Genomic DNA, 22,715 nt, shown 5'->3' on the forward strand with positions numbered 1-22,715 from the left:
AAAGTAATTATTTAAAGAATAAGTGGACCATTGATCTCTTTAAGCATTTGGAAAAAAAGCCAGATAGCCCTTATCTCTGTCCATATGCTATGAGCTCTACTCTTGTAGATTTGTCACCTACAGTATTATCCCTGTACTTAATGTGCAGTCCGGTTTTGTTTGACAAATAGCTTTAGTTCTATTGATTACAGTGGGGAACAGTTTCCGTGTGTCAGCATTCTTTAGTAAAATTTTGTAAATGATGATTAAAAAAGGCCAGGAGACATATGCACTATACATTTTAATGTATATGTGAGACTGGTGGTTCAAACATGACATAAGGTATTGGTACAGTACCATGCTATACAGTATAAAGGCCAAGTTAAGTTAAAGTTTGGGAAAAAAATGCAGGTAGGCAGAACCCATGAAAGCAACAAAAATAATAATAGTTTCTAAAAATAAGTATTTATTTTCTATAGTTGGATCTAGATAGACCAGTGGACCAAGACTATAAGACTAAATTCCACAGGCCTACCACAAAATATTAGCTATACATTCCAGTACATTAACGGTAGATTTTTGTCCCAGAGATTTCACTCTGCATGTAAAAACATCAACCAGCTTTCAGTCAGCTTATTATAGGTCCATATAATAATGTACTGTGTTCCGATGTGATGATGATGACGAAGCCTTTATTTGTCACATACACTTTTACAGAGGTAAATTTTGAGAGGTAGGTTTTAGAAAGAGCATATAAGATACATTTGGGAAGAGGGAGCCAAAAAAATCCCCTCTCAGACTGTCCTTGAAGTAGGGCAGTGTGAGGTCAGGGGAAAAAAAAGCCCCAGCAACAAGCACATAAACACATATACATAGACATAACATGGGGAATAAGAACAGAGGATATAGACTATATGTGGATATTGTTCGATGAAGGCGGCAGCCATCTGTTCCAGTAGCGAGGGGGCACTGGTCACAGACCCACCTACCCACACCGGTGGGTAAAAGCACACAAAGACGTGGGATGTGGGGGTAAGTCAGTATCTGCCAATTTTGTTGATATCTAATGTCCATCACTAGTCTCCAAGACTGTCCAAATCTCGTTGCAAAGTTGCTAGTTTCTTCCTGATGGTTTCCCAATTGCAGTCTATAACCATAGTCAGGTTTATAACAACTCTCCTCACCACCGTTTCAATCCAATTGGCCAACTTGGTGGGGTTTTGAGCCACACTGACCACTTCTTATCAATCATTGATACCCCAGGGCTTCACCTAAGCCCATCAGCAAAAACCCTGTTGTCAAAATTCCAAATATATAGATAGATATCTTCAGTATTCTTCAGGGACAAAGCGGCCAGGCAAATGACTCGTCACTTCTCCCACCTGTCCATCATGTACCCAGCTGCAAACGTCCCTGCAGGACAGTCGGGTTCCCCAGAACCCAGACTTCTCATTGAAAAGATGGTGTCAACTGCATTTAGAGACCAGTTGATCAAATTCATAATTCCTTGTTTGTTTGGAGAGCCTCAGAGATAGAATAAGAGGAGACCAGAGGAGCCAGCCAGGAGAGAAAAGGGGAGGGAGAGGGAAATAATATGCCCATTTTAGCGAGAGCCAAAGAAGATGTTAAATTAATCTTAAATTAATGTCAAATTAATCTCACGTTTTAAATTTAATGTCTTCCTTGCTCACTACAAAAAGATTTTTAAAGTGCTTTTGATAATTTTCATAGTAAAAGCTTGACTCTTTTATCGTTACATCATGTAACCAATAGAAAATTATGCATTTAGTAAAATTTTTTAATAAAAAAAAAAATATATATATTTATTATTATTTTACCTTTTTGAGCAAGATGGTAATTGTCTAATTTAATATTTGATTAAATAATTTATGCTGTTTCACAGTTGCACTTGACATACCATAGGGCAGTACTCATAAAACTGCACAACATCTTTTAAAATTAAAGATATACTGTATAAAGAACATTTCCTGACCACCGCTATACTATATCTTTACCCATTGCACTTTACTGTATCATCTGTATCTGTGGAAGAAAAAAACAGGTAGTGAAAGACCAAATACAGACAGATCATTTTGGTGGATTGCTGCAGTCTTTAATCAATGGCCTTTTTTTAATGGGCCTGTCCAGCTCTGACATGTAGTGAATACACACAACTCCCCCATGGCTAAACCAGCCGGGACTAAATGAGGAAAACTGTGCACTGTTTACTATACCTCTTCTTATATGTGCATTTTATTAGTATTTCTGTGTTTAAAATAGCTTGGGACATGGAAGAGACTCAGAAAGAAAATGAGATTTACATAATTAGTTTTATATCTAATCCTAAAGATAATCAGCGCTCATTGTATAACTTCATTTTACAAGCACTCTTTCAATTCCTGTGTTTCTGTGGAAGCTCATGGGGAATTTTATGAAAAGACTTCAAATTAAATTTGTCATTTGAGATGAAAGGGAAAGTATCTAAATTATGGAGCATATAACAGTAGAGCTGTTTTGGGATTGACTTGTGTGCAAGGTGTAGTTTATTTTCAAAATGAGTCTTGATGAGACATGCATATTATTGACAATGATTTCCAGAATTTTGGGCTAAAGCAAAAAATTACATTACTTATTCAACTTTAACTTCTTTATTTAAGTGCTTCACAGAACACACAGAAATGTATATATATATATATATATATATATATATATATATATATATATATATATATATATATATATATATATATATATATATATATATATACACATATCAGTATATATAGGTGCGACACGGTGGCGTAATAGATGGTGCTGTCACCTCACAGCAAAAAGGTCGTTGGTTCGTGACTCGGCTGGGTCAGTTGGCATTTCTGTGTGGAGTTTGCATGTTCTCCCTGCATTCACATGGGTTTGTTCCGGGTGCTCCGGTTTCTTCCACAGTCCAAAGAGATTGTCATATCCCTGGCTCGTTCCTGCTGCTCCATTTACCATTCTCTCCCACTATCACGTTCCCTCAGCACCAATCATCGCTCCCCATCTCCTGCCACCTCTCATCATGCCCTAGCACATTCACCTGAGTTCTGATTTGACAAACCTGCACTCATAATCAAGACTCCCTATAAAACCTCCTTGATTCCAGTCCTTCAGTGGCTGGAATCCAAGTCTGACGGTTCACCTTACCTTCTCCCTGACTTGCCTTCTTCCGTGGATGATTCCCTTCTCTTATGATCATGTAACCCGTGGATGTTCCTTTCAAACCTGGGGATGAGAACTATCTTTAGGGGAAGTGACTTTACACTCTATGGGCTCAAACGGGCTTATGGGCTTATGGGCTCAAGTGCAGGGCTTAAACGCTTTCAGGGCATGTCAGAATGATTTTTGCTAATTTAAGGAAAGAAAAATTTCACTTTCGCTCTCGTGGATAGAGAAACTTTTAGGCACAGACATCAATTAGCCTATAAATAATTAATTTTGTTTGTTAAGCGCAAATATTTGTTTCAAAACTATTTCTAAATTCAGTTCTAATTTCCAGCAAACGAATAAATGAACAATAATAACGAAGTGTGATCAAAAACCTGAGTTATATCCTAAAACACATGCTGTTGGTCTAAAACCTGCAGGTGGGCAAATCTAAGCTTGTTTTTAATAAAACAAATATAAATATGGATATAATAAATAATACTGCTAATAATAATAACCTTATACAAAAGCAAATTGTTATGAATGAACTGAAAAAGCCTCCCGAGATGAAGAAGGTGTAAAAGCAGTAGTTTTTCATATTTATGTAGGCTAGAAAATAATATGTTTTGTAATATTTTAATCCTTTATATTTATATCCTATGTATATTCTTATTATATCCTACATATATCCTTAATATTTAATTTTTTTTCATATGTGAAGATATTTGCGTATTGCTCTACATCTTGTGTGTATGCTATTAAGCAGTTTGTAAGCGAGGCGCAACTCTGCGCTGGAGTTTAGACCGGGTTTGTTTTGGTCGTTTGTTTTGGTCTAATAAAAAATCTATTATAGTTTCTCAAAATAGCAACGCGCAAGCAGTGCGCCTCAGAACGCCTTCCTTTTTAGACCAGAATGCCTATGGGCACACATATGAGCGCAAATGCATTTACTATTTAAACAACGTGGTGCAAAACAGCAAAACGACACTTGCCTCAAGCTGAAACTAGCAAATAAAATTTGTGCGGCGCCTTGTCTGTTTACAATCTAAACAACAATACATCTGCTCTACAGCAAAGACTATCACTTACCTGCTTTTCCTGTTTATTAATGCACTACTTGTTTGAATGAATTAATTTAAAGAGATAACTCTCCTTGTCTTCATTGTGTGACCGTGATAGGATTCCAGCCCCGAAGATAACAAACACAGCTTTGAAAGGTAGTGCTAACGGGAACCTCATCTGACCCGTTTGCCGGGATGGTACATTCCATACGACAAACACTGCCTTCCGTTCCCATAAACGCTGCTACTACTCCTATTGTTATCACCAGCATGCTATTAGCTCGCCCCATGAGCTACGTGGGCAATTCCAGTACCTGCAATGTCTTTCTGCTGCAGTGCAACCTCTACATTGAGGCTAATGCTAACCAGTTTCCCAATGAGATTTCCAAAGTTGCTTTCATTTTCTCCCTTCTTAAAGGAATAGCTCTACAGTGGGCAAACGCGCTCTGGAATACAAGCAGTCCTGTGTTGGCTACCCATTAAAGTTTTTAAAATCATTTCAAAGGTGTTTGTTGTACTAATCACCCCATTATCTGTGAATGACAAATTGCTAAACCTGAAACAAGGTAACTCAAGCATTCACGAGTTCACACTGTAGTTCCGAACACTCACCGCTAATAACCACTGGAATCAAGTAGGCCTCCTTGCAGCTCACTGGAGAGATTTAAAGCCTCAAAATTGTAAGCAAATATTAATTTATGATGACAGTGCCAACCTAGAGACTTTTGTTAAAAAGGCCATTAGTGTGTCACAGCATCTCTCTGCCTGCCCATCCTCTTTGTCTATTTCCCCTGTTTTACCCACTAGAGCTCCATCACTACAACCAGATCCGGAAGAACCCGTGATTACTGGCACCCACTGTCTTGAGTCCACAGAAAGACCACGGCAAATACAGAACTGCCTCTGTCTTTATTGTGGCGAAAAACACTCACCTGGGCTGGCCGTGGCTCGCAAAACACCAGCCTTATGTCAACTGGAGTACCGGTGAGATTAGAGGATGGAGTTCTGGCGCCTTGCACCCCCCTGCCTATTCACTGCAGTTCAGTGGAATCACCCACTTCCCATTCATCCATTCTTGTCATCTTCACATCCAACCTCCCCCATGTTAGGATTTATCTCTTGTCCCGTCCTGAGCATAAGACGATGGAGGCATACATGGACAAAGCTCTCAGTCAAGGGTTCATCAGACTACCACATCCCCAGTCCAGTTTTTTCTTTGTGGCAAAGGACAGAGGACTCCGGCCATGCATCGATTACTGTGTCCTGAATGAAGCCAAGGTAAATTCACCTACCCATTGCCCTGTGACTTTAGCAGAACTTTGTAAGGCCCGCATCTTCCCCAAGCTGGACCTCCGGATTGCATATAACGTCATCCATATCCGGAAAGGGGATGAATGGAAGACAACGTTCATCACTCCCTCCGGGCACAATGAATACGAGGTGATACCCTATGGCCTAGCTAACAGTCCTTCCATATTACAGGGTTTTACGAACAAGATTTTCAGAGACTTCGTCCATCACTTTGCTATTGTTTACATAGATGACATCCTGATTTGTTTCCTCAATCTGGCCGAACCTCAGATCCATGTCCAAAAGTTCATTAAGAATTATAGTATCCTTTCTGCCCCCTTAATGTCACTCCTTAAAGGCAGACAGCGTTTACTCACCTAGACCCCAGAAGCATGTCAAGCATTTTGTCATCTAAAGAAAATGTTCACCACTGCACCTGTCCTCTGTTCTCCGGACCCAACACTCCCCTTCATCGTGAAAGTTGACGCAGCTGACGCCGGAGTTAGTGCCATCCTCTCCCAGTGGTCTGGTGAACCCCGAACCCTCTATCCATGTGCATACTACTCCAGGAAACTGTCACCTAAAGGAACAAAATTATGGCATTGGGGACCACGAGCTGCTGTCCTTAGAAGAATGCCATCACTAGTTGGAAGGAGCACAATTCCCATTCACGGTCATTACTGATCATAAAAACCTCCAGTATCTCCATGATGCCACACTCCTGAACGCTCGCTAAGCTTACTGATCCACATTCTTTGCCCAGTTTCACTACATTATCACATACCAACTGGTCCATAAGAATGTAGAGACCAATTTCCTGTCCCGCATGTACTCACCAGAACCCTCTGCCTACACCCCAGAACCAGTCATACCACCCACTGTCTTTCTTGCTCCCATCCTGTGGCTGTTCGATGAGGAGATCCGAACTGCCACCACTGAAGAACTAGCACCCTCTCAACTACCACCTAGTCAGTTGTACGTACCATCTGAATGCCATGTTCTGCTCCTGGGTAGTGCACATACCTCCCTCGGCTCAGGACATTCAGGCAGCAGGCCTCTTGCTCCTCCGTCAGAGATATTGGTGCCCCAATATGACCAGGGACGTGACCCAGTACGTCAAGGGTTGCTCTGATTACCACCACTCTCTGTTGTCTGACAAAAGGAAAACTGGAGCAACTGCCCATTCCCCGCCAACCCTGGACTTACTTGGGAGTGGACTTGCAACCGACTTGCCTCCATGACAAGGGTATACCACCATTCTTCTTGTTGTTGATCGCTTTCCTAAATCATGCAAGCTAATCCCCCTGAAAGGTCTCCCCACAGCTTTGAAAACAGCTGAAGCTCTTTCACCTCGTCTTCTGAATTTACGTACTCCCTGAGGACACTGTATCTGACCGGGGTCCTTAATTCATCTCCAGGGTCTGGAGAGTGTTCTTCTGACTCCTGGGCAGAGCCATCAGTTTGTTTTCCGACTACCACACACAGACCAATCGTAAAATTTAGGAAATTTCCTGTTATCTCCTGACGTACTGCTCAAAACATCAAGACACCTGGAGCCATTATCTACCATGAGTAGAGTATGCACAGAACTCACTCAGACAATCTTCCACCAGTCTAACACCCTTTCAATGTGTCCCAGGACACCAATCATCCCTGTTCCTGTGGTCCGGCGAGACCTTTGAAGTGCCCGCGGTAGCCTATTGGTTCCGGTAGATCGAGAGGGTGTGAGACTCAGCTTACATCCATTTGCAGAGACCAGTTTGAAGGTACACTGATACCGCCAACCGCCACCGTCTTTCCAATCCCACCTATCGACTGGGTTAGTTTCAGTCAGTCATTGGCTTCATTCAAAATTGCCCACTTCCAAGTTGATACTACATTTGATTTTGAAATTCACTAGGAAGCTTGATCTGGATAGGATGAATGTGAGTAGTATGAATGGAACTTTTTCATTTTCCATTATCAAGTTACCTACTGGCATCAGTTGCATCGCTTCACTCCTATTCATGCATTATCTCCCTGTGCATTATGGGGTAATACAGCATTCATTGGATGCACACTTCTGAATCTCATCGGATTAGTCAATCTCATGCATAATTAGTCAAGTTTGGGGAAAGAAAAATCATGGTTTGGGGTTACATACAGTATGCAGAGATCTACAGACTGGATGGCAACATCAACAGCCAGAGGTATCAAGTGCTGCCCATTACATTACAAACCACAGGAGAGGGCAATTTTTTTAAGCAGGATAGCACTCACTCTCATACTTCAGCCTCCAAATCAAAGTGTCTGAAAGCAAAGAAGGTTAAATTGCTCCAGAATGTCACCTGACATAAACATTATTGAGCATGTATGGGGTAAGATAAAGGAAGAGGCATTGAAGACAGATCCAAAGACTCTGGAAGCCCTGCAATAAGGCTTTTTTGTCATTCCAGATGACTTTATTAATAAGCTATTTGAGTTATTGCATCGATGTATGGATGCAGTCCTCCAAGCTCATGGGAGTCATACACAATTCATAACTAATTCTTTTTTCCACCGCACCATGGGTTTATATTCGATAATGTACATTATTTATTTTAAATGACAAAACTTTTGTCTAAGCAAAGTCAGACCTTAATGTTCTAATGAAATAATTAAAAATCAAGACATGATAATATTTTATTTTGGTAAGAGTAATCTAGATGCCTTTGCCTTTCATAAAAGCCACTTCTGATACAAAATTGTCAACTAGAAATCAAGTTATTATTTGTTGTTACTAAAATTTGGATAACCAACAATACTTTTGTAGGTAGTGTATTTGTTTTACCTAAAACTTGGATGGGCGATAATACTTTTGTTCGGTAAAGTAGTAGGTCATCGAGGTACTTCTTACTGTTTTTCGAATTCTATGAATTCTGACATACTATTTAGCTTGCATACTGTTTTTAGCGTACTACTGTAAATACTGTAGTATGGAATTATGTGACTTCAGACATAGCATGTCTTTTCTTATATGTTATTCATATTGTATTTCTTTTGAAGTAATTGTGTGTTTTCTCTATAGTCTTTGTGTGAGTTCTGTTCAATAAATGTTAGAAATTATCTCCATCATCTGCTCCTCACTCCTTAGCACTTCACAACCATGACAAAGCTATGTTGAACATTTGCATTTTTTTTAATCATTGGCATGTATCCAAGAGATAGTTATGTTTATACATGTATTGTTTAGCATTTAGACACAAAATTAAGTGAAAGACCTTGTTTATGAAAAATAAGATTTATGTATGTTAAATATGTACATAATTATACAATTGATACTTATTCACTGATTCATTGATGCATTAATTCATTCATACATTCTTGTGTTGGCCATGGGATTTGTTACCATAAGTATCTTATTTTGTCTTCTTGCATTGTTCTACATTGCAATGCTGTTTAAAATAAGGCATTGGAGCCAAATGTTTTAAATATATTAATAATGTTCTTTTTTTCCCCAGTGTGTATTTGGATACACTAAGCTTTGCCAGAATTGACTAATCTTTCATCATATTGGCAGGATCTTGGTATCAAAGATGAGCTCAAAATAGGCACTAAGATTTCTGTCTAGTTTGTTTTCTTTGTCCTCTAAACCTGATATTCTGTTCTTTTTATTGTGTTTCAGCATTTTAGATCTTTAGATGTTTTAAAAGGAGTCTAAAGCTAGAATTCCTTCATTTGTTGACCCATGTTTTTCTACACTTAATTAAAAAATGTTTTAGATACAATTAAAGAGCACAAATATGCATTAATACACACGTGACTAATAAACACGTATTCATGTGGCAATGTACAGTATTTGTCACAAGGGAGACACTGACAACGGAAGTGCGAATCCAAATGCAGGCTTGGTAAGAATGGTCAGGCAAGCAACAGTCAACTCAGGAGCAAACAGATGTATAAAGGCAATCAAGAGTCATAGTCAGATAACTGGCGAGTGGTCTGAAGGCAGGCAGCATACAACATTCAATTCAATTCAACTTTATTTATATAGTGCTTGTACAATGTAGATTGTGTCAAAGCAGCTTCACATAGAAAATCATATTACATTTAAACAGTTTCAGTCCAGTTTTCAGTGTTTAAGTTCAGTTCAGTTTAGCTCAGTTCAGTGTGGTTTATTAATTACTACTGAGAGTCTAAACACTGAAGAGCAAATCCATCGATGCACAGCTCTACAGGTCCTGAACCATGCAAGCCAGTGGCCAGGAAAAAAACTTCACTAATTGGCAAAGGTTAGGAATTAAAAAAACTCAACAATTGGGCATGACTATTTCTCCTATGGCCAAACGTCTTGTGCAGAACATAAACAAACAAAACAAGGCTATGATCAAATACAGAAGGCAAGGAAAACATCTCGTAACAATTTAACAAGACTCAGCAAAATGTGTGTGTGTGTGTGTGTGTGTGTTTAAGAGGTGTATAAATAGTCTGTGTAATAAGTCCTGAACTACTTCAGTTGTTTCTGTTTGCAATCATGAGGATCTAGGCCATGTGTGTGAGTGGTCATGACTGGATATGTAGTTATTTTAATGGTGGATTTGTAGTTCGTTAGCGATGCGAGTTTGTATACCAGTGATCTGCGCAGACTGGACCACTGGTGACCGTGTGTAGCGCCTGGGTTCACAACAGGAAGGCACAGGATCACAGGAGATGAGAATACTGGACGAGGGACTAACAAAATACAAGGATTTAAATATAAAGAAGGATGATGACAATGTTTAAACACAGGGGTGAGACACAGGTGGAAGTGATGAACATAATGATGGCCGGAACAAGAACAAAGGAGCACATGGTGAATATCACATGAGGAAAACAAACACACAAGGAAGACAGGTTGTGACACCAAGACAGTAATACTCAGAGGAACTACACCATTAATATATGATTACTGCATCAGGAACTCATAGAGTTTTTAGGATTAATAGAATAAGTAATATATCTTATAAATGTCTACATTACCTAAGCACATTTAAGTACATCAGATTCCTTTTTAGAATATAAAAACATACTGATACAAATTAAATATCCAACTGAATGCAAAGACCTCAATACGTGATACACATTTATGCACAACATTCATTCATTCTGTATTTTAGTTAATTATATCTTGTTTATACTATATATACTCCTTAGTTTCATTGGTTGTGTCCAAAATTGCCTACTACTTAGTAGGTACTAAATTTAAATTTACTACTCAACTGTTAGAAAATTATTCTATATAGAATGAATGTGAGTAGTTACATCCCTCATTTTGTCATCACGTGACCTACCAGCGTCAGTTGTGTCGCTTTACTCCCATTTATGAGTTCTGTTGCGGTGCATTATGGGATAACATGGCATCCATCGGATGTGCAATTCCCAATCTTGCCAGAAGTAGAAGGTCATCCGGGTACCTCTTGTATACTGTTTTTCGAATTCTATGAATACAGACATACTACTCGGCTCACACACTGTTTTTAGCATACTACTGTATTGTAGCGTGGAGCTGTATGAATACTGTTAGCAGCAAAAGCAGCTGTAAAATGATGTGAACAACCAGGAAAATAGCGGAACCACTGATGAGCACTGCTGTGCCGGGTCCAATTCTCATTATTAACTATTTGATTTTTTAAAGAGATTATTGCTATACCAATAGGGACTGTTTACTGGTCCCCAAACTACAGTATAGTGGCTAATGGTTTGCAGTTAACTTGTTGAGGTAAATGACTTAACTAATTGTTTAGTAATATGTGCTTTTGGTTTTGACATTAATACTTAAGTTGTATCTCAGTTTCTGTTTGACTCTTATCATGTTAGTACTCACTGACATTTTAATTTAAGGAGAACGTTCGAGGTTACAGAAGTAACCCTTCGTTCCCCGAGGAGGGGAACGGAAGTGCCATGAATGGGAGGATTCGGATCAGAAGCCGCTTATCTGGAGAGTATTGAACGGGCCAATGAATGAAATTAATTGGCAGCGTAAGCTTGCGCAGGTGTGCGACATCTGCAATTATCTCAGCATATAAGCACACCTGAAGCCAGCAGACGCCATCCTTTTAAGCTGAAGAGACTTTCAAACAGCTAAGGGACAGTCATTATGGCGACGGAATATGGCACTTCCGTTCCCCTCCTCGGGGAACGAAGGGTTACTTCTGTAACCTCGAACGTTCCCCTTCGGTTGGGGAACTTCAGTGCCATGTATGGGAGAATATGGAAAGCGCCATAATGACTGCACCTTACCAACACCCCCGATGAGGAGATAGTCAAGCAAGCGTGACGCACCCACATCATGGGGGGCGCGGTCCTCCAACGTGTCCCTGGCCCTAATTTATCCTACTTCAACAGAAGTTTTACGGATTTAGATATATTTTTTGGGAAGTCGTGAGCATCTAGATAATTCTAGGAAATATGACAGTACGTTGGGAAGCGTGCAATCCCGATAGGGAGGACGCTGCGGAGGCCATCCGTTACCCAAGGGGGGGATAGATGGCAGAATTTACCTATGGACTAGCCCTAAAAAGGGGGAGTACGCATAGCAAAGAGTGGTTAGCGGAGAGGGAAGACACGGGTCCGCCCAGGGGGGGGACTTAACCGTGGCGGAATAAGCATATGGGATCGCCTAGTGGGGATCACGCATAGCAGGCACCTATACCCAAAACGCGGACTGACCAGCGGGCAGACCTACAACGTAGTGGGCCAGCAAGTGACTCCTCCGCTGAGTCAGTGCTGGGGGCCACGGAGGAATCTGCAGGGCTCACCTGACGGGGAACTTTACTGACAGATAAAAAAGGCGCACGTACCTCCGTGTTAGGGAGAATGGCGCAGCAAGCGTGTTTCAACACCCTACCGAGTTGTCTCCTCAATCACCAAAGGGTTACCTAATACCCTTGAGGAAACCGGCTCCACTCGCAGATTGTAAAACCTTGCAAATGTGTTGGGTGTCGCCCAGCCCGCAGCTCTACAGATGTCTGTTAGAGAGGCGCCACGTGCACGCGCCCAAGAGGATGCAACGCTCCGAGTTGAGTGTGCACGTACTCCCGGGGGACACGGCTGACCTCGACTCGAATAAGCGAGTGAAATGGCATCCACAATCCAGTGGGATAATCTTTGTTTCGATACGGCACTTCCCTGCTGCCGACCGCCATAACAGACAAAGAGCTGCTCAGATGATCTAAATTCTGAGTACGGTCCACATAAATGCGCAGAGCGCGAACTGGACAAAGTAAAGAAAGGGCTGGGTCTGCCTCCTCCGGGGGCAGCGCTTGCAGGTTCACTACCTGATCTCTAAAGGGGGTGGTAGGAACCTTGGGCACATAGCCGGGGCGGGGTCTCAGGATAATGTGAGAGTAATCCGGCCCGAATTCCAGGCACGAGTCACTGACCGAAAATGCCTCCAGGTCCCCGACCCTCTTGATGGAGGCCAACGCAACCAGCAGAGCTGTCTTCAGGGACAGAAATCTTAGAGATACTGATTCGAGTGGCTCAAAGGGATCGGATCGCAGACTCGTGAGAACGAGGGCGAGATCCCAAAAGGGCATGAGAGGGGGGCGAGATGGATTAATTCGCCTAGCACCCCTAAGGAACTGGATGACCAGGTTATGCTTTCCCACGGTGCCGCCAGCTACCGCGCTATGATAAGCGGAGATGGCGGCCACGTAAACCTTGAGAGTGGAGGGCGACAGCCTGCTGTCCAACTTCTCTTGAAGGAAAGAGAGCACAACACTAATCTGGCAATTTCGGGGGTCTTCTCTGCGAGAGACGCACCATTCAGTGAATAGACTCCACTTCAGGGCGTAGGCGCGCCTCGTGGAGGGGGCTCTAGCCTGAGTGATGGTATTAACCACCGCAGTCGGTAGGTTACCTAAGTCTTCCTCGCGTCTAGGGACCACACGTGGAGGTTCCAAAGATCGGGGCGAGGGTGCCAGATGGTGCCCTGTCCCTGAGAGAGTAGGTCCTCTCTCAAAGGGATCCGCCAGGGGAGGGCCGTCGCAAGGAGTGAGAGCTCTGATATCCAGGTCCGGTTGGGCCAAAGGGGCGCAACTAGCAGAACCTGTTCCTCGTCCTCCCTGACCTTGCACAGAAACTGCGCGAGCAGGCTCACTGGGGGAAACGCATACTTGCGCATGCCCCGAGGCCAGCTGTGGGCCAGTGCATCCGTGCCGAGAGAGCCCTCGGTCAAGGAAAAAAAAACAACTGGCAGTGAGCGTTCTCGGGGGAAGCAAACAGATCGATCTGGGCCTCCCCGAATCGCGCCCATATCAGCTGAACAGACCCGGGGTGGAGTCTCCATTCTCCAGGGCGTAACAGCTGTCGTGAGAGCGCATCGGCTGCACGATTGAGCGTGCCTGGGACGTGAATGGCGCGCAGCAATTTCAGCCGCGGGTGACTCCAGAGGAGCAGACGGCGGGCGAGCTGAGACATGCGGCGAGAGCGCATACCCCCCATGCGGTTGATATACGCCGCCGCCGCCGTACTGTCCGTCCTGACCAGCACGTGTTGCCGCTCCAGCACCGGTAAAAAGCGGTGGAGAGCGAGGAACACTGCCAACAGCTCTAGGCGATTGATATGCCAATGCAGCTGGGCACCCTTCCAGAGGCCCGCAGCCGCATGCCCGCGACACGCGGCCCCCCAACCCGTGTTGGAAGCGTCTGTTGAAACAACAACATGGCTGGACGCCTGTCCTAGAGGCACACCGGCCTGTAGGAACGAGGGGTCGTTCCAAGGGCTGAGGGCGCGGCGACACAGCGCAGTAACCGAGACCCGGTGTGTGCCCGCGTGCCATGCGCGTCTGGGGACCCGATCGTGAAGCCAGTGCTGAAGTGGTCTCATATGGAGCAACCCGAGCGGCGTGACGGCGGCTGCGGATGCCATATGCCCCAGGAGCCTCTGAAAGAACTTCAGTGGGACCACTAGTTTGCTGTCGAGCTCCCTCAGACAGTTCAGCAACAGGCGAGCGCGTTCCTCGGAGAGGTGCGCTACCATGGTGATCGAGTCCAGCTCCATCCCGAGAAAAGAAATCCTCTGCACGGGGGCGAGTTTGCTCTTTTCTCGGTTGACCTGAAGCCCCAGTAGGCGGAGATGCCGAAGCACCTCGTCCCTGTGCATAATCAATTGCTCCCGCGAGTGGGCTAAAATCAGCCAGTCGTCGAGATAACCGAGTATGCGAATGCCCGCGAGCCGAAGGGGCGCTAGGGCACCCTCCGCGAGTTTGGTGAAGACCCGCGGAGACAGAGAGAGCCCGAAGGGGAGGACCTTGTACTGCCACGCTCGACCCTCGAATGCAAACCGCAGAAATTGGCGGTGGCGTGGAAGAATGGAGACATGGAAATACGCGTCCTTCAGGTCTATGGCTGCAAACCAATCCCGAGGACGAACGCATTGGAGAATGCGCCTCTGCGTGAGCATTCTGAACGGCAGCTTGTGCAGACAGCGGTTCAAAACGCGCAGATCTAGGATTGGCCGTGACCCACCGCTCTTTTTGGGTACGATGAAGTATGGGCTGTAAAACCCACTCTCCATCTCGGCTGGAGGAACCGGCTCGATTGCACCCTTCGCCAGGAGGGCAGCAATCTCCTCTCGCAAGACAGGGGCGGACAGGGGGTTGACCCTGGAGAAATACACGCCCGTAAACTTGGGGGGCCGTTTCGCGAACTGAATCGCGTAACCGAGTCTGATTGTGCGTATGAGCCACCGCGAGGGGCTGGCCCGCGCTAACCAGGCAGGCAGAGCCCTCGCTAATGGAGTCATCGCTACAATCGCTGACGTACCAGCGGTGGGGCAGCGCGGAGTGGGTGTGCTGATCCGGGAAGCACGAGGGTCCCGCGGAAAAGCTGGAGGAGAGCGATTCGCTCTGGCTCCGCACCCTGACTCCGGAGAGGGGGCTGGAGGGCTGAGGGAAGGGAGACCGTCCCCCCAGCGCTCGTGAGCCACTGGCGAAGCACGTAGAGTCTGCGAGCCGGAAGGCAGCGCGTCCCGGACTGGCAGAACTCGTGCAGTCACATCCGGGGAAGGGAAAAAGTGCTCTTTTACTGATGTTTTGGTGGCACTGAAAAGTACCGTTGTTATCGGGGCCCCGCCCTCCAGCGGGGAAAGAGCAAGTTTCCTCTTCTCCGGATGGCCTGTCTCCGGGACGCTTCGCGGTCCGTTTACCGGACTTAACGGCGCCCTGGGCAGGAGGGGCTGCCTGCTTTCGAAGTGAACGCCGCGCCCGCTTGGCCGGAGGCGCAGGCGGGGGCGGGGCAGCACTCGTTGGCGGGCGCCCTCGGCGAGGAACAGGGGAGGTGGATGGCTCGGCGGGCGGAGCGGGCTTACGGCCACGCCGATAGATGACATTGCCCATCGCATCCGACTGCTCTTTCACCGCCTTGAATTCCTGGGTGAATTCACCGACGGTGTCGCCGAACAGGCCAGCCTGGGATATGGGCGAGTCAAGAAAGCGAACTTTGTCAACGTCGCGCATATCGGCCAGGTTTAGCCAGAGGTGGCGTTCCTGAACCACAAGTGTGGACATCGTCCTCCCCAGCGCACACGCGGCGGACTTAGTAGTCCGAAGAGCATAGTCGGTCGCGGTGCGCAGCTCATGTAATAAGCTTGGGTTGGACCCGCCCTCGTGCAGCTCGGCCAGCGCCTGCGCTTGGTAGCGCTGGTAGGTGGCCATCGCGTGCAAAGCAGAAGCAGCCTGGCCCGCAGCCTTATAAGCTCTGGCTCCGAGGGAGGCAGACAACCTACAGGCTTTGGACGGGAGGTGGGGCAAACCCCGCCACGTAGAGGCGCCGCGCGGACAAAGATTGACCGCGATAGCGCGCTCCACTGACGGGATCGCCTCATACCCCCTGGCAGCTCCGCCGTCAAGGGCGGTGAGGGCGGAGGCACTCGCAGCACGGGCAGAGAAAGGTGCCCTCCAGGACTGCGTGAGCCTACTGTGCACTTCCGGGAAGAAGGGGACGAGAGGCTTCGAAGGCTTCGCCTTCTGGTCCTCTACGTAGCACCCATCTAGTCGGTCCGGCCGCGGAGCTGGGGGATAAACCATCTCCAACCCCACGGCCGAAGCAGCCCGGGAAAGCACGGCTAACATGTCCGCTTCAGGATCCGATTTGACAGCGCTCACCTGCCCGGAGGGGTCGAGCGGGTCCGGATCTTCGTCGGACAGTGAAAGCCCACCCTCCGATGCCGCGGAGGACATCTGAACTCCGGTGTCAGCGAGTGTGAGAGCTACCATCTGGTTAGACGGATCACTCTCACCACCCGAAGCTTGGATGGAGCGCCGTGAGGAGCGAGAGGTCCGCGAGCCCGTGGGCGGCGGATTAGCTCCCGCTGAAACCCTCAGATCTGCCCGAGCGCCCGCTGCTTTTTTAGAACAGGAGGCAACTGGGGTGGCTCGCTCTCTTGCGAAAGTTAGCCGCGATCTTAGCTGTGCAACGGTCATGGCATCGCAATGATGACATGAACCGCCCGCGAGCACCGCATTAACATGCTGGACCCCCAAACATGCAATGCAGTGATCGTGTCCATCATCCGGAGCCAGGAAACCCCCGCATCCAGAAACGCACAGTCGGAGCGCCATCCTGAAAAGGACGTGCTGCACGACTGTGTTGCTCTTTTAGGAAAGTTGCAACTATACGCACCGCTCTGGAGGACCGGACCCAAAGAACCGCAGGCAAGGGAGTAACCCAGCTCGACCGTCTGCCACCGCGAAGACCCACTCTGGACCGGGAGACACACTCGTTCGCTCTGAAGTGCTGATCAGCAAGAGGAACCCTCATCGACTCACTCAGAAAGGATCTGAAGCGAAAAGGATGGCGTCTGCTGGCTTCAGGTGTGCTTATATGCTGAGATAATTGCAGATGTCGCACACCTGCGCAAGCTTACGCTGCCAATTAATTTCATTCATTGGCCCGTTCAATACTCTCCAGATAAGCGGCTTCTGATCCGAATCCTCCCATTCATGGCACTGAAGTTCCCCAACCGAAGGGGAACTACAGTTTCAGCTAAAAAATCTTCTTTAATGTTGTATTAAAGAAAAAGTCTTATATCTTGGATGATCTGAGGGTGAGGAAATTAAGGGATGGCTAAATTAACATCAAATGTTCATTTTTGGCAGAGCTGTACTTTAATCTAATGATCACTAAAGCTCTTTATTAGTTTTTAATGCATTATTCATTTAAGAGTGGTTTAGTTCTTTATGAGTTATACACTAATTTATTGTTTAACTTTAGTTCATTCATTATTTTTTTTTTCAGCTTGGTCCCTTGATTAATCTGGGGTCGCCACAGTGGAATGAACCACCAGCTTATCCAGCATATGTTTTTATCAGCAGATGCCCTTCCAGCAGATGCCCTTCCAGCTGCAAACTATCACTGGGAAACATTCATACACACTCTTTCTTTCACTCAAGGGGGAACATGCAAACTCATTTGAACAGGCTCAAACCACCAGCCTTCTTGCTGTGAGGCAATCGTGCTACCCACTGCGCTACCGTGATGCCTGGTTAACATTAGTTAACCCTTTAAATTCTGCTCAAAGAAAATAAATAACCCATTTATTTGGTTAAGTTTTGTTCATGACATCACTTTAAGTAAGCATTTGCATTCGTTTTGTTTTATTGATAACCAATGAAAAAAAAAAATACTAGATGGTTATGATACCTATTTAAGTTAATAATTACATGCCTTCATGTCATTCCAATCCTGAGAACTTCGTTCATCTTCAGCAAACATGTTTTGATTTTTTGGGCAAGCCTTAATATTTAATAACACTATTACAATCACTTATAAGACTCACAAAAAAAACAAAAAACCAAACAATGGCATTTAGAGAAGTTATTACTCAAGTTTGAATTTAAAACAGTAAAACATAAGATTCTAAAACATTCTTGCCATTATGGACCACAAAACCATATCTTATAAACATATTATATATTAATCAAAACTAAATAAAATTTCTATTGATGTATGGTTTGTTAGGTCTATTTGAAAATCTGGAATTTGAGGGCTCAAAAAATCTAAATACTAGGGATGTAACGGTATTGTAAATACCGTCATACCGCAATATTAATTTTTTTCGATATTACCATAGTCGCATGACTCGGTAAAACTATAGGTCTTCTGAGAAAATTTGCTCAGGTGAATGAAGCGAACGGGAGGTAGCGAAAACTACAATTCCCATCAGCCCATGCTTGACCATCATCCCTTGCGGTCTGTTGTCGCTACAGATCCAGTAATGCGGAAATGGAGTGTGCTGCTAGAAGCGGGGATGAAAAAGAGCTGGAAAACTCTAAAGCGGGTGTTGACGCCGCGTGCGTACTGAATAGCGGTGTTGTTGCGCGAGTTCTTATCAGCTGTGTTGTCGCGCACGTACTGAATAGCGGTCCTGTCGCGCAAGTTCTTATCAGCTGTGTTGTCGCGCGCGTACTGAATAGCGGTGTTGTCGCGCGAGTTCTTATCAGCTGTGTTGTCGCGCGCGTACTGAATAGCGGTGTTGTCAGCACACTGTTCAGATTGATGCAGACATGAGACCTCTATCTCACTCATGGTTTGTCCTCTCAAGTGGGGGAAAGACAATGCACAACGTTACCCACTGCTGTCAACCTGGGCCAAGTCATATCTCTCTTGTCCCAGAAACCTCAGTCCCAAATGAGAGGGTTTTTTCTGTTGCAGGGGACATTGTAAATACCCAGAGATACCAGCTTTTACCAGATTATATTTATATGATAATTTTCCTTTAAACCCATCTCTATCTAAGTGAGTGAGTGATTAAATGTTGAATGTGATGAGTTTTCAACAATACTACATTGAAACTTTATTTTTTTACATGGTTTAATATTTTTTTTGTTATTAAAATTGAAGTTCCTGTTTCAAAGCTTACAGATAGATGGCTAATTTGTATGTCATTGACACTTTTGGCACTTTTTTGGAGTATTTTCATAAGTTTTGTTTTTTCCTGTAAATGGTTCAATAAATACCGTACCGTGACATTCATACCGAGGTATTACCGAACCGTGAAATTCTGATACCGTTACATCCCTACTAAATACTGATGAAATAGCCTTTAAAGTTGTCCATATAATGTTCTTAGATATTTCTAATTTCCCCAAAATTTGGTTTTGATTTAATTTACTGTAGAAAATTCACAAAATGTCTTGATGGAAGATCTTTACTTCAACATGAGCAACTTTTTAGGTCAACAATTCCTTTCATTCTAATGTGAGCATCAGAGTAATCTGTGCATCTGTTTTTGTGTGCTTTAGACTGAACCAGAGATTATTGAAGAGACTGATGTGGACCGACTAGGGGGCCGCCATTATTTTGGCTGTGGTCGACAAATCAAAGGTCAGTCTGAGACGTCCACGCTGAGCTCTCAGCCTTCAATAGATGAAGTTCGTCAGCAGATGCATCTCCTGCTTGAAGAAGCCTTTAGTTTGGCTTCAGCAGGACACTCCACCTCCAGCAGACACCATCACCATCACTCGCACCTTCAGCATCCCCCGCTGGGACCCTATGGTTTGGGTCCAGTCATCCCATACTCAGAGGTGGTGACTAGTGCACCGGGCACCACAAGTCAAGGACAGGGAGGACTGCAGTGGGTGCCAGCCTATAGACCAGACCCTTACCAGTGCAGTCTGGGCAAACAGGTACAGTTACAGAAGCAAAACAGTTCCAATGTCTTATTAAAAGAATCTTGTGTATTTGATAAGTAATTGCTTTAAATAATGTATTTAAATAAATTTAATTCAAGAGTTAAGAATTCACAAATGTAAGAAGTGAGTAGGGCGGACAGATATCAAGTGTAGCTAAGAAATAAAGTAAATAATAGTGGAAGTCAAAATAATGTTAAAACAAATAGAATGAATAATGTTAAATTCAAACATTTAGTATTTTATGTTCAACAGGTCTATAAGAAAAACTTACAGCAACATTGCAATATAGCATTGCTTTTATTATTAGGTTTTTGCTGCTTTATATATTCATTCATTTTCTTTTTGGCTTAGTCCCTTTATTAATCTGGGGTCACCACAGCTGAATGAACCGCCGACTTATCCAGCACATGTTTTACGCAGCGGATGCCCTTCCAGCTGCAGTCCATCACTGGGAAACACCCATACACTCATTCACACATACACTACGGACAATTTAAGCTTACCGCATGTCTTTAGACTTGTGGGGGGAAACCGGAGGACCCGGAGGAAACCCACACAAATGCGGGAAGAACATGCAAACAACACACAGAAATACCAACTGACCCAGCCAAGACTTGAACCAACGACCTTCTTGCTGTGAGGCGACAGCACTACCTACTGCACCACTGCGTCACCCTCCTTTATATATATATATATATATATATATATATATATATATATATATATATATATATATATATATATATATATATATATATTAGTGCTGTCAATTGATTTAAAACAATTAACTAATTAATTGCACCTTTTAAAAAAAATAATCGCAATTAATTTTGGCTATTCAAATGTAAAATTAATGTAAACGCAAGACAAAAGCTATTTAACTTCAAAATATAGATGTTTATTAGAATTAAAATTCTAAATAAAATTGTTTAATAGAATTTTTGTTTAACTTGTAAAACAGTTTTCTTCATGTGAACAGCATACCCACAATAAACCATCAAGATCCTGGCTTGACAGCCATATTTATTAAAGAAATTAAAACACAGGCATGTTAATGACATTTAAATTTCAAAACAATCAATGCCAATAAAGAAAACATTGATTTCCATGTTGGATTCTATGTGGACTGCAAAAAAATGCCAAAATAAAGGCATTACAGATATGGAAAATTGAAAATTATAATAATAAACTATTTTATACAAACTTTTGCACTCATTGTAAAGTTTTATTGCTGTGAGTTGAGAATATTAGTTATAGAGTAGAAACAATTTAGCTTAATCTTCCTTTACAATTATCCAGTTGCTAAGACTAGGAGTATCCCGCAAGTGCACAGAGACTCCCAAATGCCCGCAAATGAATGATACTTTCTCGCAAACCGGTCGTTAAATACATTGCACACCCCTCTCCCCCGCATCCCTCCTAGCTCTTTAGGTAGCCTATGTCGCGCGCAACTCAACCCCACCGTCCTTCAGGTACATCTCGCGCGCACACGCCCCTACTCAGATATGTCGCTCACTCCACCCCTGACACCCCTCAATGGGCCTGACACAGACACACACACAGACACACACACAATGTGCTGCAGACGTTTTTGCCCCAACGGCCTTCCATACTGGAGCGACTGCCCTTTAGATTCAACACGCATGATCACGTTTATCAAATTTGCTTAAACTAAGCATCCTAAAGTATTACTGTATTTCACAAGGATTCTGACACAACAACGCGAAGCACACGCTTTCGTTGCGTTTAATGAGGAAACACGCTAAACTTGGGGGGCTCATGCTGAAAGGCAGAGTAATGCCCTGTCTTTGACAGCTCGCGACTTCACCCAAGACTTTCTGAGTACATTCACATACATAAGACACCAATACTCCGATTTTAATATGATTAAGATAATACTCTTATTACAATTCTACCGTGTAGCTAAGCAGTAATTTTATTACCTTAAAGGAACACCGAGTCACGAAATGCGGAGGATTTTCTTTCTGTTCGCCATGCGGTATCAACTTACAACAGATGTCGAAAGTTAAAAATGAAACACCCGAAATTGCATGAAACTCTGAATGATGCGACTAATTGTTTTATACTGAAACTTGCCTTCAAAAAGTGCTTCATTGGCCTTATCCACATTTCTTGCATGTTAAACGCACGTCCACCACAACAGGAAGTAAAAAAAAACCTGCAACTGCGTTAATTGCATTAATTTTTTTAACGTGTTAATTATTTTAAATTATTCGCATGCGTTAACGCACTAATTTTGACAGCGATAATATTATTATGACCTATTTATCAGCATTTCCAACATTGATAATAATAAGAATTGTTGCTTGAGTACCAAATCGACATAATGTAACACTCAATACGACAGTAATATCCATTACAGGAATAAATTGCATTTTAAAACAGTAAAATAGAAACGTTACATTTTACAGTATTACTGTATTCAGTGTGCTTCTAAATAATGCCTGCGGCGAGTATAAATAAATTATTTAAAAAACATAAAAAAGGATTATTCCAAACATCACGTGTATAAATTCATGTAAATATATCAATTGAACTATAAATTGTTT

General features: G+C 43.9%; 1 protein-coding gene across 6 annotated transcripts in view; it reads left to right on the plus strand.

Moving 5' to 3' along the window:
- The window catches only part of kiaa1549lb (KIAA1549-like b), a 238,743-nt gene that overhangs the window by 196,674 nt on the left and 19,354 nt on the right, over positions 1-22,715 (plus strand). For 2 of the 6 annotated variants that reach the window (XR_012394355.1, XR_012394354.1), the window contains exons 18-19: positions 17,750-17,955; positions 19,756-20,139. Coding sequence is in view for 3 of the 6 variants with exons in the window: in XM_009293641.5 (XP_009291916.1) it covers positions 19,756-20,139 (384 nt within the window). In the remaining 3 variants the exon portion in view is untranslated. Of the gene's footprint in view, positions 1-17,480; positions 18,291-19,755; positions 20,140-22,715 lie in introns of those variants that run through there. The other 4 variants (XM_009293641.5, XM_009293640.5, XR_012394356.1 and 1 more) reach the window with 3 other exon arrangements.

This window comes from Danio rerio, chromosome 18, assembly GCF_049306965.1.
Source record: "Danio rerio strain Tuebingen ecotype United States chromosome 18, GRCz12tu, whole genome shotgun sequence".
Taxonomy (NCBI): Eukaryota; Metazoa; Chordata; class Actinopteri; order Cypriniformes; family Danionidae; genus Danio; species Danio rerio.